This window comes from Crocodylus siamensis, chromosome 15 (genome assembly GCF_052110815.1).
Source record: "Crocodylus siamensis isolate JL-2025a chromosome 15, ASM5211081v1, whole genome shotgun sequence".
NCBI classification, from domain to species: Eukaryota; Metazoa; Chordata; order Crocodylia; family Crocodylidae; genus Crocodylus; species Crocodylus siamensis.
In genome coordinates, this window is record NC_143409.1 from 31,090,435 (window position 1) to 31,113,482 (window position 23,048).

Here is a 23,048-nt window from a genome sequence, read left to right on the forward strand (position 1 = left end):
TCTATGAAACTACCCAAATGAGAGAAATAGAGAAAAATAAAATTATTTCAAAAAGCCTTTCTTTTAAAACAATATAAGATGTTAGTAATGGAAGGAAGAAAGACTGTATCAAAAATAAGATGGTGCTGACAATTCTCTGTCAAGACAGGAGGATCCTAGAGTCAGAATTTGTACAGAATGATATGGAAACAGTATATAGTTTTGAATATTATTATTTCTTCCGATACTTATCAAGGCACATAAAGCTTAGCATATTTTGTTGAAATACAATGTACTGCTTTTTAAATAAAGTATGGAACCTGCTCATACCAGTGATATGGTTAAATATTCAGGGCTAATCGCCTCTGCAGAAATCTGTAGTTTGTATTATTCCTCATTTTGCTACGGATTTGAAAAACTGTAATGAGGAAAAACTACATCCAAGTTCTTGAACTGCAAAAATATGTGGTAATCTTGATGCAAAAGATTGCGGTTTGTTTCTTGGAGGCTCGCAAAGAATCTCAGACACACAGTCATTTAGCAGCACAAAAGGTGTATTTGCAAATAGGGTCAGAGCAGAGTCAAAAACTCAGATTACTCCAAACCCACCAAGGAATTTTTGCAGGCTGTATTTATCTTTTTCCTCCTGGGCACGTGTGCAGAAACAGGAACTCTTACAGCTCATTTCCGTTTCATACAAACATATATGTGGTTACATCACTACATCCATCGCATGTATATTATAATTAACTACTTAAGTATGCAGGGCGGAGAGGTAAAGATGCATCAGCTAATCAAGCATGCTCAGATAATACTATAGGTCACCAAGAGTTTAAACCCCCCCGCTTTCAAGGACACAGTCAGTTGAATTCCAGCTTCTGTAATCTGCATGAGAAAGGCTAGGGAGAAGCTGGGGGAGAGTCTGCGATTTAGTATAAGAAGAGCTGTGGCAAGGCTGGGCAAGGAAAAAAGTCCTTGGCAGTGTTTCTTTCTTATCAGCGCAGGCGCAAGATGCAAGCTGTGCATTTCTAACAATACTCCATTTCTAACAATCTAATGGCGCATTAGTAATACATAGTCACAGATAATAAATGGAGATGAAGAACAGGCTCCTACAAAAACTTAACAAGGGGAAATTTATGTAACGGCTCTAGAAGTAGAAGCTAGTAAGCATGCAATATTAACTAAATGAGGCCTTATTGAGTATAGTTGGTGGCAATGGCTAGTTTTCTGTTCCTTTATTAAATAAAAGCTGTACATTTTCTTTTTAGCTCCATCATCCTTTATGAGCCTTGAAAGCACAAGGGATCTCTGATGGAAAAAGGCTTTCTTTCCCCCTCTGGTTTGGTCAGAGTATACAATACTCCAAGCTGAGCAGTACTGGATTCATGATGCCATGTTTTACCTTTTTTTTAAACATTATGTAATTTTGAAACTGACTTTTGTAGATAATTGGCATGTTCCTCCCCCTGTCGGTATTGCTGAAGGTGATTCATGCTTCTTCAACCAAAATAAGGCCATAGATATAAACTAATCACTAAGGATAGAGAATCACCCTTCAAGAGGAGGCTGGACAGATATTTGGCTGGGGTGATATGACCCCAGCACCCATTCCTGCCCAGGACGGGAGGTTGGACCTGATGATCTGTTTAGTAGGGCTGCGCAAGATTTTGCTGTCTGTTTTGTTTTGACACTGTTTTGACTAATTTTGAGCTCAAAACAGCAAAATTGAAACAAAACAAAGGCTCTCGAAATAGCTTCAGAACAAAATGAGGCTGGTTGAAATGTTTCAACCATAGGCTGGGGATGGGAAGTCAGCCCAGCTGGACTGCTTTCCACCCCCAGCAAAATGAAATTCGAGACAAAACACTGTTCTGTCAAACTGTTGATACTCAAGGCAAAACAGAACGGTGCCATTTCGCACAGCCCTACTGTTTATGTCCCTTCCAACCCTAAACACTATGATACTACGATGCCCTGCTCAAATGCAGGGCAAGAATGACAGCATAGTCTGTTTAATGGGGCAGTAGCTGGGAATTGGAAAACTTGAGTTCTGTTCCCTGCTTTAGTGACCCACTGTGCGACCTTAATCAAGTAATTTTATGCTTTTGCCTGCTTTCCAATCATTAAAATGAGAATAATAACTCTTTACCTACTCTCTCTTTGTGTAAAGTGCTTTGAGGTTTGTAGATGAAATAGTCTGCATGACAGCCTGATAATATTATTTCTAATCTAGATAGAATACTTCTTTTGATCAAAGCCCTCAGTCCCTCAAGCTTTTTGATAAGTATAGTAGCTCTGATTCCTGACTACTCACCATAAGTAGCTTTATGCACACATGATCTGTTTTAGTTGAGGATCAATGGACACACCCATTCCCTTTTTGAACAGCATGGGCCCAAGGACCGAGCCCTGGGGGACTCAGCTGCCCACTTCCCCTGAGGTCGAATATGACCTGTCCACCACCACCCTCTGAGTACGACCCTTCAGCCATCTGACGGTGTAGGCATCAATGCCATAGTCACCTAGTTTTTTAATGAGGATGGGGTGGGAGATGTTGTCAAAGGCCTTGCTGAAGTCCAGAAAGACTATGTCCATGCTTTTGTGAGAGCATCTGGACCCACTGATTTGAGCACTTAAACACAATGGCCCCTTTCCACTGCAAGAAGATTTGCATTTTTTTAGCTTACTCACACCAAGTCACCTCAGCTGGGACTTGAACCCAGATCTCCTGCATGGTAGGTAGGAATGTTGCCACACAGCTACCACTAGTGGCACTACCCTAAAGCTGACTTGCCAGCTTTATAGGAGATGGTGAGGTGATTATTTCATGATCACTGTCACTCAGCTTTCCTTCGATTGTCAGGTTGCTGATTAGGTCATCCCCAGTTGCCAGTACAAGGTCGAGCGACGCTTTACCTTTTGTTGGCCCGTAGATTTCCTGCATCAGATAAAGGTTGTCCACACATGAGAGACAGCTTTGCAACCACTCAGATTTGGCCAAGCTCTCCTCCCACGAGATGTCTGGGTAGTTAAAGTCTCCCATGACAACCATATGCTGGGATTGGTCAGCCTCAGCCAGTTCCCTGGTGAACTCCTGGTCAAGGTCTTGACTCTGGGTAGGGGGTCTGTAGTAGTTCCCCACCACAGTATCCCCTGTGCTGTGTTCCCCATGGATTTTAACCCAGAGGGTCTCAAGTCGTCCACCATGGATGCCAATGTCAGCTTGCAGGGATGTGTAGCTTTCCTTGACATAGAAAGCTATGCCCCCACCCCTTTATCCACTCGATCCCTCCTGTACAGGGTATAACCGTCTATACCTGTGGTCCAGTCATGGGTGGAGTCCCACCAGGTCTCTGTTATCCCAATGGCTTGTTCTCCTGCATTTAGGAGGAGAACAGTTTCCTCCTGTTTATTCCCCAGGCTCTGGGATTTGCGTATAGACATGCAAGTGTCCCCTTATGGGCCCCTTGCCTTGCCTACATTTTGTTCCAGGGCTGGGGCTCAGGTGGGATCCCTTATGTGCCTTGGTCTGCTGGCTTTGTAAGGGCCACTCAGTGGGCCAGCATTGGCAGTAGTTCCCCCCACCCCCCGCAGGCTTAGTTTAAAGTAAATATGCCAAAGGAATGAGTGATAACAGCAGTTACACCACAAATGGTGACAATTTATTGTCAAATACAACCTGCAGCATTTTCATGTGAAAATTATTTATTGTGATGTATCACAGGCTGAATGATGCAAAACCCTAATAAATCCTCCTGCATTTCATAACAGAAAATGTGAGGGAGCACTATTTTGTGCCTTAGCCAAAAAAGAACAAAGCATGCACTTGGGGCTTTTAGGTGATTTATGTCAGACTGGAGGAAACAAGTGTGTGTGTGTGTGTGTGTGTGTGTGTGTGTGTGTGTGTGTGTGTGTGTGTGTGTGTGTGTGTGTGTGTAGAAATTCGAAGTTCCTGCCTGGAGATCCCTTTGCACAGTCTGGACTACAGAAAAAGCAAAGAGCAAATCTTAAGAAAGCAGAACATAAGTCTCAGATCCTTTCATTACACAGAAAAGCAGCTAGTCCCTATAAATATTCTTAGGGCTAGTGCTTATAGTAAAAAATTGTTGTGCTCTTCAGTTTGAAAAGAAGTAGTGAGAGCAGCAAAGTAACAATAATGGTCTAAAAATAGCAGTCTCCAGTGAATTCAGGGAACTTAGTAGGTAAGACCCCCTGGGAATTTTAAGGGGTCTTACCTACTTATGGAGAGCTGGTAATTTCTGAAGGAGACTTTATTGAAGGCAAGATGGCAAACTATTTTATGCAGAGAAGTAGCAGAAAACATAATAGACTAAAATGACTGCAATCAGGAGCTCTTTAATGACTTGAAAATCAAAAAGGAATCATATAAAAGTGGAACCAAGGACACATTGCTAAGGATAATTATAAAAGAATATTGTGTAAATAAATCTGTATGGACAAATCAGAAAGACTAAGGCACAAAAAGAGTTTCTGCTAGCAAAGAACTGAATAATAATAAGGAAAGGTTCTATAAATACAGGAGAATTCAGGAAAGCAAATAAGCAATGATAGAGGGAAGGACAAATATCAAACACATCTTTTGCTTTTGTATTAGTGCTGTGGTTCTCAGCATTTATCGACCCAAGACACCCTTCATTGGTCTTGAGGCACACCTCCACATTCTCTATGAGAATTGAATGACACCCAATTTCAAAAACAAATTTATATATTACAATACTTACTTCCTTACACTGAGGATGGGCAGTAGGGGTGGGAGATGGTCCAGGCAGGGACAAGCCTGAGCCTGGCTTATCTGCTTAGTTTATCTGCTTATCTCCTCACAGCTCACCTGTGCTCTGGTTGAGAATCACTGCACTGGTGGCTGGTTATGAGGTTAGTTGGAGTGATGTTGTAGCCATGATGGCCCAGGAACCTATGCAAAGGGAAGGATTCTTTTAGGTGATATCATTTATTGAACCAGCTGCATAGTTTGGAAAGATGTCAGACAAGCTTTTGGACACATCCTCAGGTCTGGAAAAGAACCAGACACAGCTTGAACTAAGTAATAGGTAGAACAATAGCCAGTACAAACTTAAAGGAATGAAGCAAAGGTGTTAAATAGGAGCAAAGCAGCATTTTCAAAGCTAGCTGGAAAATGAAAGAAGTGCTGTAGGCATTTCCCAGTGGGCCTGCTATTAAACTAAGCCAGTGCATGCATACAATGAATACTCCTCACAATCATTAATTAAGTACACAGGTCTCATTTTCTTGCCATTTTCCAGTTGGTCTAATAAAAGGTATCATTTTGGAACCAAGAGTTCTAGTTTTTTGTAGTCTTTTTGTCTCAGACCAACACGGCTACCAAGTACACCCCAGGTCTCATACCACATTTCAAAATTATAATGGATCAGCTCTGTCCTGCACACTGGCCAAAATGGAAAAAAAGTCATGCAGCTCCAGTACAAAGTTGGAAACTTTTCATATTCAGCCCTTTCTGTGGTCTCTCTGCTTCAGAACCACACCAGTTCTCTTCACTCAGCACAACAGTTAATCCATTTGCATAATCTGTCTCTCCTATGAGTGTAGATGGTAATGTAGGGTAAAGCAAAGAAGCTGTTACTCTATTTTATAAATCTAATTTTCCAGCAGATCAGTTTTTATTCCAATAATAATGGTTATCAGTTAGCCAGCCCATCTGTTTCTATTTCTTCCTTTAGACCCTTATAATTTGGCCAGTTCCTAGCCTTGAAAACACAGGGATTAAGGAATGCTTGGCTCTTTCCATGAGAGAGCACGAACTCTGTAAAACAAAGTTGTAATGTTTGAGACTGACTTAATGTGATCAGCCAACTTGTGGGGAATAAGGCACTAAACCTTATTCAGATGGTAGGAAAATTCTGGCAAATATTTAAGTCTGCAGAGAGGGTGGGGAGAAGAAATAGGTCACTGCTGCATTCTCTGCCCTGTACATTAAAGGAGGCCTTTCATACATTTCTCTGAGCAGTGAAAGGCTGGAGGCAGGAATAGGGAGCAGCCACTCAATGCAGCATGGTCTCTTCTGTTCAGAGCAGGTTTCCCAGCAAGACTCTTCCTAGGTATTTGGCTGCTCAGATCAGCATTGGCCTCTTGTAAGTGTCTGGAAATCCTTACTTTATAAAGGGCAGATGCAACATAATACTGGGGGGGGACCACATGATTTCTCCTGGAGGAAGCTGCCATACAAAAAGGGAAAATTAGAATAGTGCAAAGGCTTGTGCCACACATGCTTTCATTTTCCCCTCTGGGGGTGTCTGAAAACCACACAATTAAAGGGGAAACCCTGGTAGATTCGGCTCTTCTGGGAAATCTTTATGCCCAACAGACTGATTCTGAAAATTGTTTGTTTTCACTAAATTTTTGATTACAGAAAAGATCCCAGAAAGCCCACAGCAGGCAGAACGGTTTTGACACTCTGGATTCCTGTTTGAAATCTCTGTGGTTATCTTTTATATTGTGTTTGTACAACCTAATAGCCATGGCACCCTGCTTGAGAATCAGGCATATACATGTTCTAAACCTTTTAAAACACCCTTATTTTGAAACCTGGCATATGGCGCACAGGAAGAAAATGGTATTGAGAGGAGCTTTGTTGATTCCTGGGGTTTTTTGCCATTGCTTTGGATGATGGGATTGAGTGCGCTCATAGCAAATTTGCAGACGATTCCAAGCTGGATGGAGTTGTAGACACTCTGGAGGCCAGAGCAAGAATCCAGACTTACCTGGACAGACTGGAAAAATGGTCCTTAATCAATCAGATGAAATTCAGCAAAGACAAGTGTAAAGTCCTGCATTTGGGACTGAACAACTGTGTGTGCCAATACAGACAGGGGAATGATTGGCTAGGTGGCAGTACTGCAGAGAAGGACCTGGGGACCATAAAGTGAATATGAACCAGCAGTATGTTCTTGGTGCAAACAACGCCAACAGTATACTGGGTTGTATTAACAAGAGAATCACTTGATCAAAGAAGTGATTCTTCCACTCTGTTCAGAAATGAGACCTCCCCTGGAGTACTGTGTCCGGATTTGGGCCGCACCTTCAAAACAGACACGGATGAGATTGGAGTGAGTCCAGCACACAGTGACAAAATTGGTTAGGGGCCTAGGAAGCAAGATTTATGAGGAAGGTATGAAAGAACTGGAGATGGCTGTGGTAGGGGATTTGACATTTTTTCAAATACTTGAAAGGTGATTATGGAGAGGATGGAGATGGGCTTTTCTGTGGGACCATAGGGGACAGGACCGGGAGCAAGTTCCTCAAACTGTAACAAAGGAAATTTAGGTTGGAGATTAGGAGGAACTTTCAGACTACAAGAGCGATCAAGCATGAGAATAAGCTACCTAGAGAAACTGGGGAATCTCCAGCCTTGGAAATTTTCAAGAGTAGATTGGACAGACTCATGGATGGGACGGTTTACTCGGGGACAATCCTACCTTGATCCAGGGGGCTGGACTAGATGACCTTGTGAGGTCCCTTCCAGCCCTACTTTCCTATAATCTTTTGGTAGTGATAAGCTAATGTAAGTTACCAGTGAGTGAAGAAACAACCACTAATTTAAGATGAGAGAATGTGACATTATTTGACACTGATTATTCTTTCCAGAATATGCTATTGTCACTGGAATCCAAAAAAGTCATTTGCTTCCATAAATAGATTATATTATTTTCTATGAATGTACAGAACAGTCTAGAATCAGCATTGGACATTTTTATATTAAAATGGCTTTCAAATATGTTGGAATATGTTTCTGTTACATAGGGATATATGATAAGTATACATTTCTGAATATTACAGTTTCTACTTACCATGCATACACTGACTTGTGGTACTGTGAAAGCACTGCAGAGTTAAGATGTTTACTGTATTAGGGTCTAATGGCCACTAAAACCTCTACTTATTTCTAATCAGTGAGCCATTACCAGCTTTTATCTTTTGTTTTCAGCACTCCTCTAGGTCTTGAATTCATATTACAAAGGTAGCATAGCCAGCTGTAATGTGTTGTCACTGCTGAGCATGGTGGTGATTTATGAGTCCCAGACTAAGGAAGAGCTTATCTTTGGGTCTTAATTTAACACATCAGCAGACTTGAAAATATGAGCCTTTCTTAAGTGAAATATCAGTATAAAAAAACTAGTCATTACAGCTGTGAGCCTGGAAATTCCCCGGCTGTTTTTTGCAAGAAAGGCTTTCTAAACACATATATGTTTGAGGAACCTATTATTTTCCTGAGATCTGTAGGTAAAGGGAACCTTCAGTGGCTTTCCTCTTCTGTGGCAGGGAGGCCTCAACAGTAGTGCCTTCACCCTTCTCTTCTCAGTAACCTAAAACTAACGGCATACAGCATCCAGGCAAGGGGAGAGAATGGACTGATAGCCAGGGAGGGATGTCAGAGAAGGTGTATTCACATCCCCTCTGAGAAATGATGTAGCTTAAAGGGACTGTTACTCCTGCTAGAGCCATATTGGAGGGGAAAATAGGGGTTACACCAGTACACACGCTGTAATCTCCATATGGGCAGCCCTGGTCTACTGCATATCCCATAGGCTTGGGACAGGCCATGCAAACCTACACTTGGCTGGTCATGCATTTTTCTTGGGAAGAAAAAATGGGGCTAGGATAACCAAAGCTAGACACCCTCATTCCTTGAAAGTTCAGCATGTGGTAATGGAATACAAAGCCCTTCACCTCTAAGTCACCGCCCCTCAAACTCAGCCCAAGCTGCTAGAAACAGAAGCCATCATCTTTCAGCTGAACCATCTTTTAAGAACATTTGCTATGTCAAAGTCCCTAGTCTTTTGCACAGAAGTTTATCGGTGTGGTATAGTAATTCACTGAGAAATGACTTATAGTAGAGTATTCTTTACAGAGCCTTTCAGTAGTTTTAGATAGCTAGTTGCTGAATCTAACTTACAGCTGGGATTAGGTCTTGTTCCAAATACTGGCAATTCCCAGTTGATACAGTGATATACACTGCTTAAAGACAGGAACATTATAGCTCCAAAATGAAGTAGATACTCTACTTAGGAAGTATACCTTGGGTATTTTGGCTTTTACCATATGTAAGACTGACTAAGTAAAAATGCATCCAGCTCCTCTGTCAAAATCAAATTTAAACCTTGTTCTCCAGAGGTGAAGGCTGGTGCAGTAACCCAAGTACATTGTAGCTTGATACCAGAGTACCTGCAGAAGTAACCGTACAATGCCATGCACCATAATGAAAGCTACTCTTTTTCTTAATAGAACGGTAGATTCTGTGTGCCAGTTCTACATCCACCTTAGACTTGATGATATAAGTTCACCATAAAATATACCATGTGGTAGTCTGTTTAGGTGTATTTTTTTGCAGGGTGTAGAAGTATGACAGAAGAGGCAAAGGACTGATGGTGGTTAGTTTTGTTGTGTCAACTAGATCATTGGATCTCAAACTTTTTTTTTGTGGACCACTTGAAAATTGCTGAGGGTCTCGGCAGACCACTTAATAAACTATTTTTGTTCTACAAATCAAAGCACACAACTCATATTTTAATACCAGTAGTCTTACCTTACAAGTACAGATATTCTCAATTGTTCTGCAACCTTTCTTCAGACCATCTGAATGGAGCTCGTGGACCAGTGGCGGTCCATGGACCATGGTTTGAGAACCTCTGAACTAGACAGTTATTGGGCTTGTTGCTTTTTGAGTTACGGCATTACTCCATAATGCCTTGTTAAATCATAGGCACTGGAGCAATAGGATTTGGACTATGAAGGTGTTTGAGAGCTCTATAGTGCAGTTCGGAAAGGTTGGAAGACATCCAGCCTTTGGTGAATGAGGCAGTAGCAAACTCCACCCTACTTGAACATCATGCTTTATGCATCATGGTTCACTAAAGAAATAATGTGTTCAAAGTTTGCAGGAGACTCAAGAAGAGTTCATCACTACAGCCTGCATGAAGGTAGATGACACCAAATGTGTGTCCTATTTCAGTAGTAGAAGCAGGCTTATGATTAAGATAGGAATACATGGAGAGGGACAAAAAGATAAATGGACAAGACATACTGTACTCTTTATTATGACAGAACATTTGCCATCTTTTGCTCTAAAAGATATTGTCTTGCTGTATTATGAATTGTCCTTCAAAAACATGGGATTACTTGGTATTTACATTAGACAGATACATGTGCTGTGCTAGATTTTGCTTGTGTTAGAATCAAGACCTAAATATTGACCCATAGCTACATGTGCCCTGTCAAAAGTTGCACACTGACACTGTTTGTTCGTGATTTTTTATTGCAACTCCCCATCACTTCCAATATATCTTAGAGCACAGTTAGAACTAATTCTAGGCACTGCTGGAAAAATTGTAAGCCAGCAGTGCTATTGAAAGGGTGGCAGGGAAGAGGCCAAGCACTGTCAGACACTGAAGCTTGAATCTCAACTTGTTGAATCGGTACAACTGAGGATGTAGTTCTAGTTAAAAATCTACTCCCTGTCCTGTTTGTCCTGTATGCCACTCATTCGTGCACTGACTGGAATATAATTTTTTTCAATAAAATAGTTTTTTGTAAAGTTCAGCTGTGAATGGCATTGCAGCAGATAATTTGTTTACTGGACTCACCTCCAAAGGCTTAGTCAATAACTTACACCTATTAGACTGCAGAAAAACCAGGGGTGAATTGCGTTTTTTGTTTAAAATGTTTAATCAGTGACAAAATAAACTATGTTAAAAAAATCCCCAAAAATCAATATATACGTTTTAGCATCATTGTAGATGGATGAAAAGCTACGCAAGCAAGCCGTTGCAGCCAAATGGGAAGTTTGTGGCCCTGGATTTTAATATTAAGATTTGATTCTCCTTTCATCGGCATGTGACTTAAAACTAAAGCCAGTGGCCCAGATCCTTAGCTGGTATAAACTGAACTCATGGTAGTTATTTTGATTTATGCTTGATGAGGCTGTGGCCCATTATCCAGTGAGTGGATGGGCTCACAAAGGGAGAGATCTGCTTTGAGGAGTTTGAATGCTTTCTGCTTTTGCCATTTCCCCTTTTTCTTCTCTAATTCCTTGATACTTTTACAGAGGACGTGAGAGAATGACCAAAAACAGGATGGGGTACAGTTCAGTCAAACTACTCTTAGTGTATCATTTATGATGCATTAGTACTGTCCTAGAAGGGTACACTGATAAAGATTTTCTTGGCTGAAACCAGTGGCTGATTATTAACCAGCCATATCAGCTGATACCAGTTTGATAGCCAATTTACAGGGATGCAGCTTGGCATCTTGGAGAGCAGCATCTGGCCAGTAAGTCTGTGGGGGGGAAGGGACAGGGGGGACAGATTGAGGCCCCCCCACAGTGAAGGAGGGAGTGAGGCAGGGGCATGGGCAGGCGCTGCCCAGCTAGGATAGTAAATGCGACCCTGGGGCCAGAAGCGGGATGGCTCAGGACCCCACACAGTGCAGGGTCTCAACAGTGCTCACATAGCAGCCTAGCTCCTCCCCACAGCAGATGTTGAGGCCAAAGCAGTTCCTTCTGTTCCCGGGACCTCAGGGCATGCCCTGGAGGAGGGAGAGAGGACACAGATCAGCAGGTGCAACCTGGTGGTGGGGAGTGCACATAGCTGGATCTGCTCCTCACCAAAGCCTGAGAAGCCTGCCAGGCAAGGAGGGAGGTTCAGGCTCTGAGAGTCCGTCACAAAGCAGTTGTATTGTCAGCTGAGGGTGACTGGTGTGGGGAGTGGAAATGGGGGATAGCTCCCCACTGCTGTGTGAACCCCTGGGGGAGGCACAGGGGGCATGTGTCACCCCCTCCCCCCCCCGATTTGTGTGTGGAGCAAGGGCAGGCTGGCCACTGTGGGCTCAGGACCAGGGGCTGCACCAGCCTCTTCCTGATTGGGGTGGGGTACACCGCATTTATCAGTGACATTATTGGATATACTGGCCAAAAAAAAGCCTATTGCTGATTAATGTTCATTTTCCTTTTAACGGTCCCTGTCTGATATGCACCAATATATTGCACCTCTACTGTCCTACCCTGCTCTTGGAGCCTGAGGTATTGTCTGATCAATGGAAGGATGACTCTGCCTTCCAGAAAATGTCTCCGGGACCTAAAGAAAGCAGTAAAGCACTTTAACAGTTTGGCTGAAAATATAATGGGTTCAATCTATGTGTGTCTTCAGAGGAAGACTTCCAACTAAAGTACAGTGTAGAATCAAAGTTATATCAACACATATAGAGAAGAACAAATACTTGGTTCATAGTGAAGTTTTTTGACCCAAGAATACTAATTTTCTTTCTCTAAGCAGATATGTCCAATTCTAATGCTCTGCCTGTATCTCTCTGCACTAGGGGAAATTGGAATGAGTTTTATTTAAGATCTGTGATGAGCTAACTAAATGAAACATGCTCCTTTCTATGTCCTTTGGCTGTGTTACAAAGCTAAAGCTAAATCATTCTAATAGCCTGCCAATGCTGCTCCTAATATTCCCTAGCTGTCTCCTAGCATTAGTGTGCTGTTAAAATGCTATACTTAAATGCAAATGTGTTTTGGGAATATCATTTTCTTTTGTAGAGATGAAACAGCTGAATGTTTATGTTGTGGGGAATACACAGCAAGGATACAGTGACAAAGAGAGGCTGCTCTTGGACAGTTGTACTTTCCAAGGAGACACCAAAAGCAAAATTCAATACAACTTGCTAGTCTAGTAAGTTATGTAGGTGAAATACATCCCTGGCAAATAAGATATATACTCTCATTGGCCTTACACTAGAAGATATTGCTTGGTATCCAAAGGGACATTACTTTTGTGGGTCCCATACACAACCCATTTTCTTTACTGAACAAGATGCAGCTGATTAGTACCACACTCTTGCTTTGCAGTTAAAACTTTAAGTTGTATCAAATTTGGATCAATTTCAGTATAAATCAATTGATTTGTTTTTTGTTTACAAGACAGTGCATCAGCAGGAAAAATCCCTGTTTTACTTCTGGAGAATGTTTATTTGGTACAGATGTTGCACCCATACAGAGAGATTGAAACTTTGTCCTGAGCAAAAGTAACAGGTAGCATAAAAAAAATTAAAAGACCCTAGTTAAGGTTCCAGCTGCTTCTCTTCTTCACCATCTCCTGCCATCAAGCACCCCCCTGTTTCTCTTATTTAACAGAAGTTTCAAACAAACACTATAGCACAATAACAATATAGTTACCATCTGTCTCACACATGATCTAAGTGAATGTAGATTGGCCTCTAAACCTGAGACTGGACATTCATGGCACATATACCAGTGTAAAAATGGTGCAAGCAACCTAGAATATATCACATCTGAGGCACACTAAATTGTGACCAATTCAGGTTAGACCAAACTATTGAACATCTGTATTGTACCCTTAATGATTACAGTTACATCTCTGTCCTCCAGCATCGCTGTGTGCTTTGAGCCCCTGTCCCAGCCCTCTTTGGCAGAGAGGTGGGTTAGCACTTGGCCCATGTTCAGGTGGAAGCTGGAAGCCCCTGGAAAGTTTGAAGTCATGAGGGTCATGAGTTTGAGGTCCCACAAAGGGAGATTGGGCCCTGGGGGCTAGGGATGAGGATGTGGGGGTGTGCGGTCCCTGCTGTAGTGATGCCTCCTGCCTCCTCCCACAGCCCTTTCAGGTGGACAGTGGGTCCAGGATCATCCGTCTGTCTAGCTCCTACATAAAGAAAACCCTAGTCTTCACTCCTGAATCTTGGAATTAATGTGCCAGGTTTAAAGCCCCCCTCTCCACCCTCCCTTTCAAGTTTCTGTGTTGGGTTCTGCCCTGCAGTTTTCCCCCTAACCTCAATCCCTGCCCCATTCCCAAGTCCAACTGCCCCTCCAAGTTAATTCACCCTTTTCCCAAGCCTCCACTGCCCCCACATTACCCCAGTCCCCCTCCAAAGGTTTGCTGGTTTGCATCGATGGGAAGAAGAACCAAGTTACGACACAGGCAACATTCAACAGGTTTTCTTTAATAAAAATAAGAAAAGTTTGGCAAGTGCAACTTTGTAAGCTGGGGCTTGTCTCTTCCTTGTGTGCCATTCCCCTGCATCCCAGTGTATACCCATCAGGAGAGGCAGTGGGGAAAGGTGTCCAGCCAGTCAGGATTGTGGCCAACCTCACCAGGGAGGAAGGGCCACAGGAGCCTGGGGAAGGGGATCCATCACTTAGTGCCAGGGTATGGGCACTTGGGGACTTGAAGCCCTCTAGCCCTACTCATCTAGGAAGTACCCCTGGTCTCCACAGCCAAGGAGGTAGTTAGCTAGGGCTTCATAGACCCGGAATACCTATTGGTCTGTGGGCCAGGGACACACAGCCTCTGGTGGCTTGTTTCTGCCAGCCTCTATGCATGCTAGGAGTGCTATGCCTGGTCTGTGTGCCACACCTCTGCTCAGTCTTTGTGAAAGACCTCCCCCCAGTCTTACAGATGTTGTGGAGGATACATGTAGTGATGATGAAGCACAGCACATTCTCCTCTACCTCACAGCGCATGCTGAGAGCCCATCAGAGCACCTTAACGTGGACAAAGGTGCACGCCACAGTTGTGCAGCACCTGTTCAGGCAGTATTTGAAATGTGGGGTTTTTTGGTGGTCCAACTGCCCTATGTAGGGCTTCATGAGCCAAAGCAGGAATGGGTATTTGTGCGTACCAACAAGAAACTCGTACACATACAATATTTTGGCACAAGTAGCTGTTTAAAATCATTTTAAGGAGTATGACATAGGGAATTGGTATTGGAATGTACCCTTTCCCTTTTGGCCCATTGACACCAGTTCAAACCAAAGGCCAGATTCTGCAATGAGAAAAGTTCTCTTTGCTCCATAAGATTAGCCATTACTTGGGTACAGTGCTATTAAACTTAATGGACTTACCCATTTGTCAGGGTGTGTGGGATCAGACCACAGGTGAATAGTAAAGAATAGAAATGGGTTTAAATCTTCTGAATGAGTGAAGCACAGTAGGAAAGGGATTTGATTTATGCAGGCATGACACTGCTGTTTCTGTTTACTGTGGTGACCAGCAGTGCAGTCATGTATCCTTTGGCTTTTGAATACCTTTGAGCCATGTCATTGGCTTAATAGGTGATGCAGTTCTTGTGTGGCTGCACTTTGCTTCTACTGAAGAATATCCCCTGGGCCACGTTTGCCAATTGGGCCTGACCCACCCATGGATGCAGCAGTACTGTACTTATATGATTGTGTACTGACACCTGTGAACACTTATGTTCTGTATTCTGATCAATCTAATTTATACATGGACATTGGTGATAGACAAGCCCAATATCTTTAAAAGGAGCAAGGTTTGGTGGGTACAAACAAATGGCTGTTGTAATCAAAACAAAAGAGAACTAGAGCAGACAGACAGACACATTATGAATTCACTTACTGTGAGAGTAGAATTAGTTACTTAAAGGGTTTTTTTTGTGCTTGTTTGCAGGTTGCATGGCCGATACCATGAAATGGCACCAAACGTTGTGCCCATGGACTATACCAAGGATCCAGATGTTAAACTCCCTATGCAGCTTATAATAAACATGCCTGAACTAAAGGTATCACTTCTACTCACTTTAAAATTATAATCATGTTATAAGTGCTGCAGCCTACTTCCCAGAAACTTTGCCTCTGAGAAGTGAGCTTGGTACTATAAATATGCAAAAAATTGAGACCCTCCATTTGCCAGTGCTGTTCAAGGGCAAAGTGAGCAATAGACACTGGTAATGATTTTAAATAGCTGCATGAAGTGGAGATTTCTCCATTGCAGAAAGTGCCATAATCAGAATTTGGGAGGGTCATATCATGACCTTAGCTACACATAAACAGTTCTTGCTGAAGTCAGTGGAAACTGTTTTCAAATAATTGATTGAACCCAGGAGTTTCTGGTGCCTAATCCTGTGAATTGACTATTAAACCAGCAGGTCTTTCACAGTAGTATCTGGAGGACTTGCTTGCAATCTGCATAAAGCTGGCTGGTCAAATGGTGCCAATTCCTTTTCCTTGTTTCCGGTGCCTAAATTGCACAAAAATAAACAAAGAGCACACTAATAACTCCTCTGTATTACTTAGCCATGAAGGGCAGATACTATATGATGATTAATATCCCTTGTGTTGCCATAGGGATATTATGATGATAAGCAGGAGAGGAAAACTGATCCATGGCATCGTGAACAAAAGGCGAGGTGTCTGTAAGACTATCAAAATCAGACTCATGTTTGCAAATATTTGAGGGCAAAAAATGCGACTCCAAACTTTTATCTTTTTAAATCATAGCTATTAACCATGCCATAATTTTAATGGGACAAGTTTCAGTTGTTAGATACCAATTAATCTATTGAAGCAATTTATTTAATTGTATGTTAGTTTTCTGTATAATATAAAATACGTTAGTGAACAGTTTCTACTTGCAGTTTCATGCAAAAACTATTGTTTGCTCCCCAATATTGTTATAGGAAGTGTCAGCCTCATTTTTAAGAGCAAAAATATTCTAACAAGGTTTTTTTCACTTCTTTTTGATGTTTTCATATTTCTCCATCATATAGCACAATGTTCACCATCTTAATTGAACAAAAGCAAATGCATTATCTTTATGAATAAATAATCGTGCTGTTCTGAAATCAGTACATGCTGGGTGCATCTACGTGACACTACAGTAATGTAGCATTGGTGGGCACAAACCGTGATACTGATGCTACTTCGCTGTAGTGACAAGCTACCTTGCTATAGTGTGTTGCTATGGCTACGTAGCTGCTAAAAATAACTGTGTCGCCAGGATGTAACAGCTGTTACTGCGCCATCATTCATTACTTCATAAAGCAAGTACTGAATAAAGACACAGTAACAACTGCACTGTAGGGGGGCACAGGTAGATGCACCCACTGAAACGTATCTAAAGCAGAACTCAAACAGAAGATCATAAACTCCCTGCTCTTCAACTAGCACATATGGTGTATGTTTGGGGCTGGGACAAAACCATACATTTTCACAAGTAGCCTGCTTTGATCAGAAAAATGTATTTGTTGTCTTCCATGTTACAGGGGTGTAGGTTATAGCTGTGTTGGTCTAAGGATATAGGCAGACAAGGTTCTTTGGGCGAATCTGATATCTTTTATAAGACCAGCTTAAATAGTTGGAAAAAAAATGTTAAGCAAGCTTTCGGGTTCAAAAACCCTTTGTCAGGCTGAGATAGTTTCTGCAGTTGGTGTGCACTCTTCCTGGATGGAATGAAAAGTACAGAAGCCAGAAGTTGGGATGGTATGCATGTAAGACAGGCAGTCAGTGAAGATGTAGATTGAGGAGTCAGTGGGTGAGAGACAGGCTGGGTGGAGGGGAGAGAAGGGGGATGAATAGTGGAGAAGTACCTGGGGAGTCAGATGTCAGGCAGGTTATAATGTGTCATAAATCCAATGTCTATATTTAGTCCATGATTTTTAGTATCCAGGAGGTTGATGAAGTGGAGTTCATAAGCTCGTCTCTGGGAAGTGTTTTGTAAGTTTCCTTTGAGGATCAGGACTGAGGGATTGGAGAGAGAGTAGTTGTCTAGTGAGAGAGGTGCCCCCACAAGTAATTGGGTATTCTTGTCTTTGATAGATTTCCAGTGTGCATTCATTCTGGTGTGCAGTTGGTGTTTGGTCTCTCCTACGTATTTTCCATCAGGGCATTTGGTGCATTGGGTGAGATATAATATATTTCTGGAGGTGCAGCTGTAAGATCCAGGAATGCTGATGGCTCTGTTGTGGGATGTAGTAATTGTGGGGGTGGTGATGTGTTGGCAGGTTTTGCATTTCTTGGATGAGATATATTATATCTCATCCAATGCAACTGCAGAAACTTCCTCAGCCTCACAAGGGGCTTTTGAACTCAAAAACTTGCTTAAAATTTTTTTTCCAACTGTTTAAGTTGGCCTAATAAAAGATATCCGATTCACCCAAAGAACCTTGTCTGCTTATTTGTTGTCAAGCACTTGAGTGGTTTTCATGCCATAATAATTTAATTTTATAAAACAATCTTTGAATACTTTTTTCAGAACTGCAGAGGCCTAATAAACCTGCAGTTCATAAGTTGGGTTTATGAAGAAAATGAGAGGATTTTATCATGCAAGGATACTTTGATCTCTTCAGCAAGTTCTAAGCATATTATTTGCAATATTTATACATTTTTCACAGTGCGGGCTCCATGACCATGCCAACTTCGCCCTGAAGGTGCCTTATAGTCTTGCCTGCCACATCTTGTTGGTTAAGATAATAGATAGGGAGGCTGCCCTCAAGTTGCTGCACAGTCACAGTCCTGAAAGACCCTACTAAATCCTGTGTGTTCTCAGACCACTTGCTGCATCCTGCTCTGAGCAAGTGCCTCACGGGACACCCCAGCCTTCTGAGCTACATGTGGTGTGGTTCCAAAACCTTCCCTTTACCACGCCCCATGCCTTGCAGGTGGTATTTAAATGTTGTCCCTTTTTATGAAGCCTCAGTGTAGCTCAGCCTTTTGTAGTCACTGAGCCCTCTTCGGTGCTGGCTGTCTGCCACCCTGTCTCTGTGCCCTCTCCAGCACTGGGGCTCTACATGGTAATGTGCCCCATTGAGGCCTCCTCTTCCCCAATTAGCCTTATCCCAGTCCACCAGTGTACAAACAACAACAAAAATTTGAGCCCCTGGGCTATAACATAATATAAACAGTGCAGGGTGCACTCTGTCTCTTTAAAACTTCTCCCTGAGCATTGAGTGCTTCACAGCCTAGGGTACCTGATGAGCTTTTGGAGCCCCACGAGTTCTGTAAGCAGCGTATCTGCCAGCCAGCGCATTTCTGAGTAGTTCTTCTCTGCAGGAGCTCCTTCCCCAGGCAGCTGACAGAACCGATCCCCAGACTAGCTATACTAATTCTTAATGCCAACCACATATGCATTCAGATTCTACAGCCTTGATTGCAAACTGTTACATTATAACTGGAATAGAATAGAATAGGATAGAATAGAATAGAATATATAGGTGTTATAATTAAATAAGACCAAGCCCATGGGTAATCAGTGATTTTAGAAAGATTTCTTCTCTTGTACAGCATGATAAATACTGTGACAGCGTTAGAAGAAAATGAAGAGGGCAGTTCAAGATTTATTATTTATCTATAAAATTTAGTGTAAGCAGTATTCCCCAAACCAGTATTCTTTTGTGAAATTCTATTTAAAAATGTAGTGTTGAATATTTAATTTTATCACTTGTGCCAGCATAGTATATTTTAATTGCTCATAATCCATTAAAAAGCCCATTTTTGGAGCAGGAAATGTTTATTTCAAATATATTTTAATTAGTCCTGTTTGTTCCTTTATGCAAATGTTTCTTATATTCAAATTCTTTATTATTATTCCTAGAGCTCAAAGCATGTATTGCCAAGGTGGGCAAACTGTATCATTCCTAACTGGAACAGGTACTACTCCTAAGTGGGAGAACCCAGGCACAAAGTTTAGCAGCACATTTTTCAAAACTGGCCTCTCATTTTAGATACCTCACTTTGAATTAACTTAAACAATATAGCAACCAAAGGTGTATACTACTAAGTCAACTTAAAATATGGTGACTTAACTAAGTTGGCTTAAATTAAGCCATGTTGGAGTGTATATACATACAACTCCTTGACATGGTGGCAGCCATCTTGTGAGCTAGGTTGACTTAGCTAATGTTAGTCAAGATAATACACCTCAGAAGTATATTATTTTGTGCCACATTAAAGTTGAGTATGCTCCACATATATGCATGTGCTCTGACAGTTAAGTCAACTTAAAAAAGTTAAGTCAGCTTAACTGTCAGAAAGTTGGTATGTGTGTACATACCAGAAGATTTTCAAACCTGGGCAGCTAAATCAGTGGCTAGATGGTCAAAAATGCCTAGCACCCAGCAGGCCCAATTAGATTTCTGGGCTGAATCCTCAGTTGTGGAAAACTGGTGCAGATGAGAGGTGGGCACAACAAAGGTGGCTTTAATGTCCTCTTTTGCTGCTCTTTTGTCCCAGAACCAATCCTCAGTGTAAGTGAGAGCAACCTCTGGATTGTTCCTTTACTGACTGTCAAGGTTCCATGGAGTATAGCAGAGTAGAACAGTGCTCTGTCTACACATTTTGCCTCCTGATTGAAAGGGTGGTTAGTATAAAGTATCTCTGGTACCTCCCTATAAGTCCAGATCTATGAATTTCTAGCTGCTTTGCTCCACCTAAGTGCTTCAAAACAGGCACCTCTGATGCTAGTATGCTTAGCTGGGAAATAGGTAATACTTAACTGTTCTTTAGAAGTTCTGCTAGATCACTAGATGATCAATACTGTATAAATGTATAAGGTATTGTTGTTTGAGACACCCAGTTACCACAGATGCCATATCTACATGAACATAAAGAGAAAGAGGGTAAGGAAAATAGTAGATCATGTATTGTGTACGTAGGAATATAAGACATCATGAGCTGCACATTTAAAACAATATCAGAGGAAAAGAATGTCTAATGTGCCCCTAATTGTGTTTAGCCTTCTGTCTGCTGCTTCTTTCTCAGAAATATTGCATTCAAATTGAATCATATCAGTGTCATAAATTGTGTCATTAGGGCTCTTTGATTTAGAAACTGTTTCTCTGACTCAACAATCCCTTGGAAGGACAATTTAAATAAATATGACATTGATCTCTAATCTGTCATGTTTGCAACTCACCCATCACTGTAAGCGTTGGCATTTGGGTGGTGCGAAGAGTCAACAAACCTTTACATTTTACATTAGCATCAAACTAGAAGTTCAGGGATAATTGGATACCTCAGAGTATTGGTAATAGAAACACATGACTCTAAGTCAGTGAGTGAATCCAGAATAGGTTGATTGTTGATTACCGTCTGAGAAATTAATTCAAAATGAAGTGAAAGAAAGAAACAGAGACATGGTAAGAATTCTACTTGACCCTAATGATATAGGATCAGTCACATAAAAAAGCTCATTAAGGACCTTCCTCATGATAGCTGAAACAGAGTGCAATACAAGTCCTATGGGGCAAAGGTTTGCCATACCTATTATGGCTTCTCTGAGAGCATATACAAAATCTCTGAGGCTTCTTTCTTGCTTTGAGAAATGTATATGAGAATGGAGCTTGGTAAAAATGTTGAAGCTTGTGTTGATGAAAAGGTGACACATCTTAGTGTCAAATTTTACTCCAGTTTCATCAGATACTTTAAATTCCTTGTGATACTTTTTGTAAATTCCTTGATTTTGGAATTTTACCTAGAAAATTGATTTTTAAACTATTCATAAAATAGCTTTCTTTCAAGGACTGGTACATTTGCTTCCATGATGGAGTTTATTTTGGGGAAGCAATTTGATTCCCCATTTATGCCAATACTGCTTTAGAATATTACTGTTGTTTATTTGTATTGCAGTCACCTTTGAGAGTTCCAGTTATGAACAAGGACTCTATTCTGCCAGGAACTGTACAAACAGAAAAAAAATACAGTCCTTTCCCCACAAACGTAGAAGCTGAAGAAATGGCAATTATCCTTTTCATTCATGCACCAAGACAGTTTATATTAGCTTTACATTTGCAACTTTTCTAAATAAAGAGCTGAAAAGATCTCTGTAAGAGTTTCTACGATCAGTAGCTTTTTAATCCACTTATAATTGAAGATAAAACTAACAACTTGGTCTCCAGAAACAAAAACACTGACCAAAATATCTATTGAATTTTAAGTATATTTTTGAGACAGAGTATATTCTTGTCTCACAGGCAGTTTTTTCTTTTTGTTTTATTTGTTGTTACTGGCAAGGCTGTACTCTACACTAGTGCCACAGAATCTGATAAATGAACAGAATCAATAATGCACTTTTCTAAATTAGATTCAGCTGCTGTAGAGGAGAGGATCTCTATCACACACTGTAATGGCTGAGCCAGGAGGAATTGAAATGCCACTTCTGTGATACAAGGAGAGAAAGTTTGCTAATAGCCACAAATTTTAATCTGCAATGTATCATTCATTCATTAATACATGATAGAGTTGAGGGGCTTTCAGTTCTGTCTGCTGGAGGAGAAATCAATACTGGGGCAAGGAAATATGTAAAGATAATGGGCTAGACCCTTAACTCGTGTGCCTTTCACTCCATTAAAGTTAACAGAGCTACACCAATTTATTCAATTGGGCTTCTTCCATTAAAGTCTGAGTCCTCTAATCTGTCACAGTCTTATTACATGAGCATGATTCCAGGCAGTTTTTTAGTCTTGAATGGGTACCACTATAAGCATCTGGATCTTGAGGGAATCTGACATTCCCCTGAAACACCTTTAGGACCAGCTGGACACATCTTGGATGATCAGTCATCTTTTCCTATTCAAGCCATGTATGAGTTACTTATAACTTCATACTCTAGAATTAGCATACAAGGCCAGCTGCACTGCAAGAATTCTTCACTCTTCCTCCTCATCTTCCTCGAATCATTCCAGTGAGGCAGACATTGCCAACTGATCCCTGTGCTAATTCAAATGTTGTCAGCATCTGTCCCTAGCTCCGTGATGGGTAGGCTGCTGTGTGGGGATGCTCAAAAGCCAGTTTTGTACACTGGATGTTTTCATGTTACGTCTTCTCCCTGTGTTTGTGATTTGTTGATTAGCCAGTTCATTTGTATTTTTAAATGTTTTGCCCCTTTTGTAAATACTAAAACAGAAACCCAAGAGCTGCCACTGATGAAGGTACACAGGTAGTCAGGAGGTGGATTTTTAAGTAGAGTATTCAGATAAAAGAGAATTACTAAAATGCATTGAAACACTGAGATGAGCTATGTATCCAGTAACCTTCAGTATCTTTTTGTTTGTTCTTTATGATAGAAAATGATTGCACATTGGGCTAAAATAAGTCACTGAAATTAGTAATTGAAAGACATATTAGATCAGTATGTACTGATCTGTTCCTATGCCTTAGTTAGAATATGTATCAGATACCTATCTTGATCTTAACCACTAAGAGCTGCTTAAAAAGCCTACCACCCTTAGGTATATTTTGACATCTTATTTTCAGGATCTAAAGAATG

General features: G+C 41.3%; 1 protein-coding gene across 3 annotated transcripts in view; it reads left to right on the forward strand.

Annotated features, from left to right (window-relative positions):
- Positions 1-23,048, forward strand: part of CIB2 (calcium and integrin binding family member 2) — a 131,236-nt gene that overhangs the window by 58,341 nt on the left and 49,847 nt on the right. For all 3 annotated transcript variants that reach the window (XM_090028533.1, XM_090028534.1, XM_090028532.1), the window contains one exon: positions 15,456-15,567. In XM_090028533.1, the coding sequence (XP_089884659.1) occupies positions 15,456-15,567 (112 nt within the window). The remainder of the gene's footprint in view (positions 1-15,455; positions 15,568-23,048) is intronic.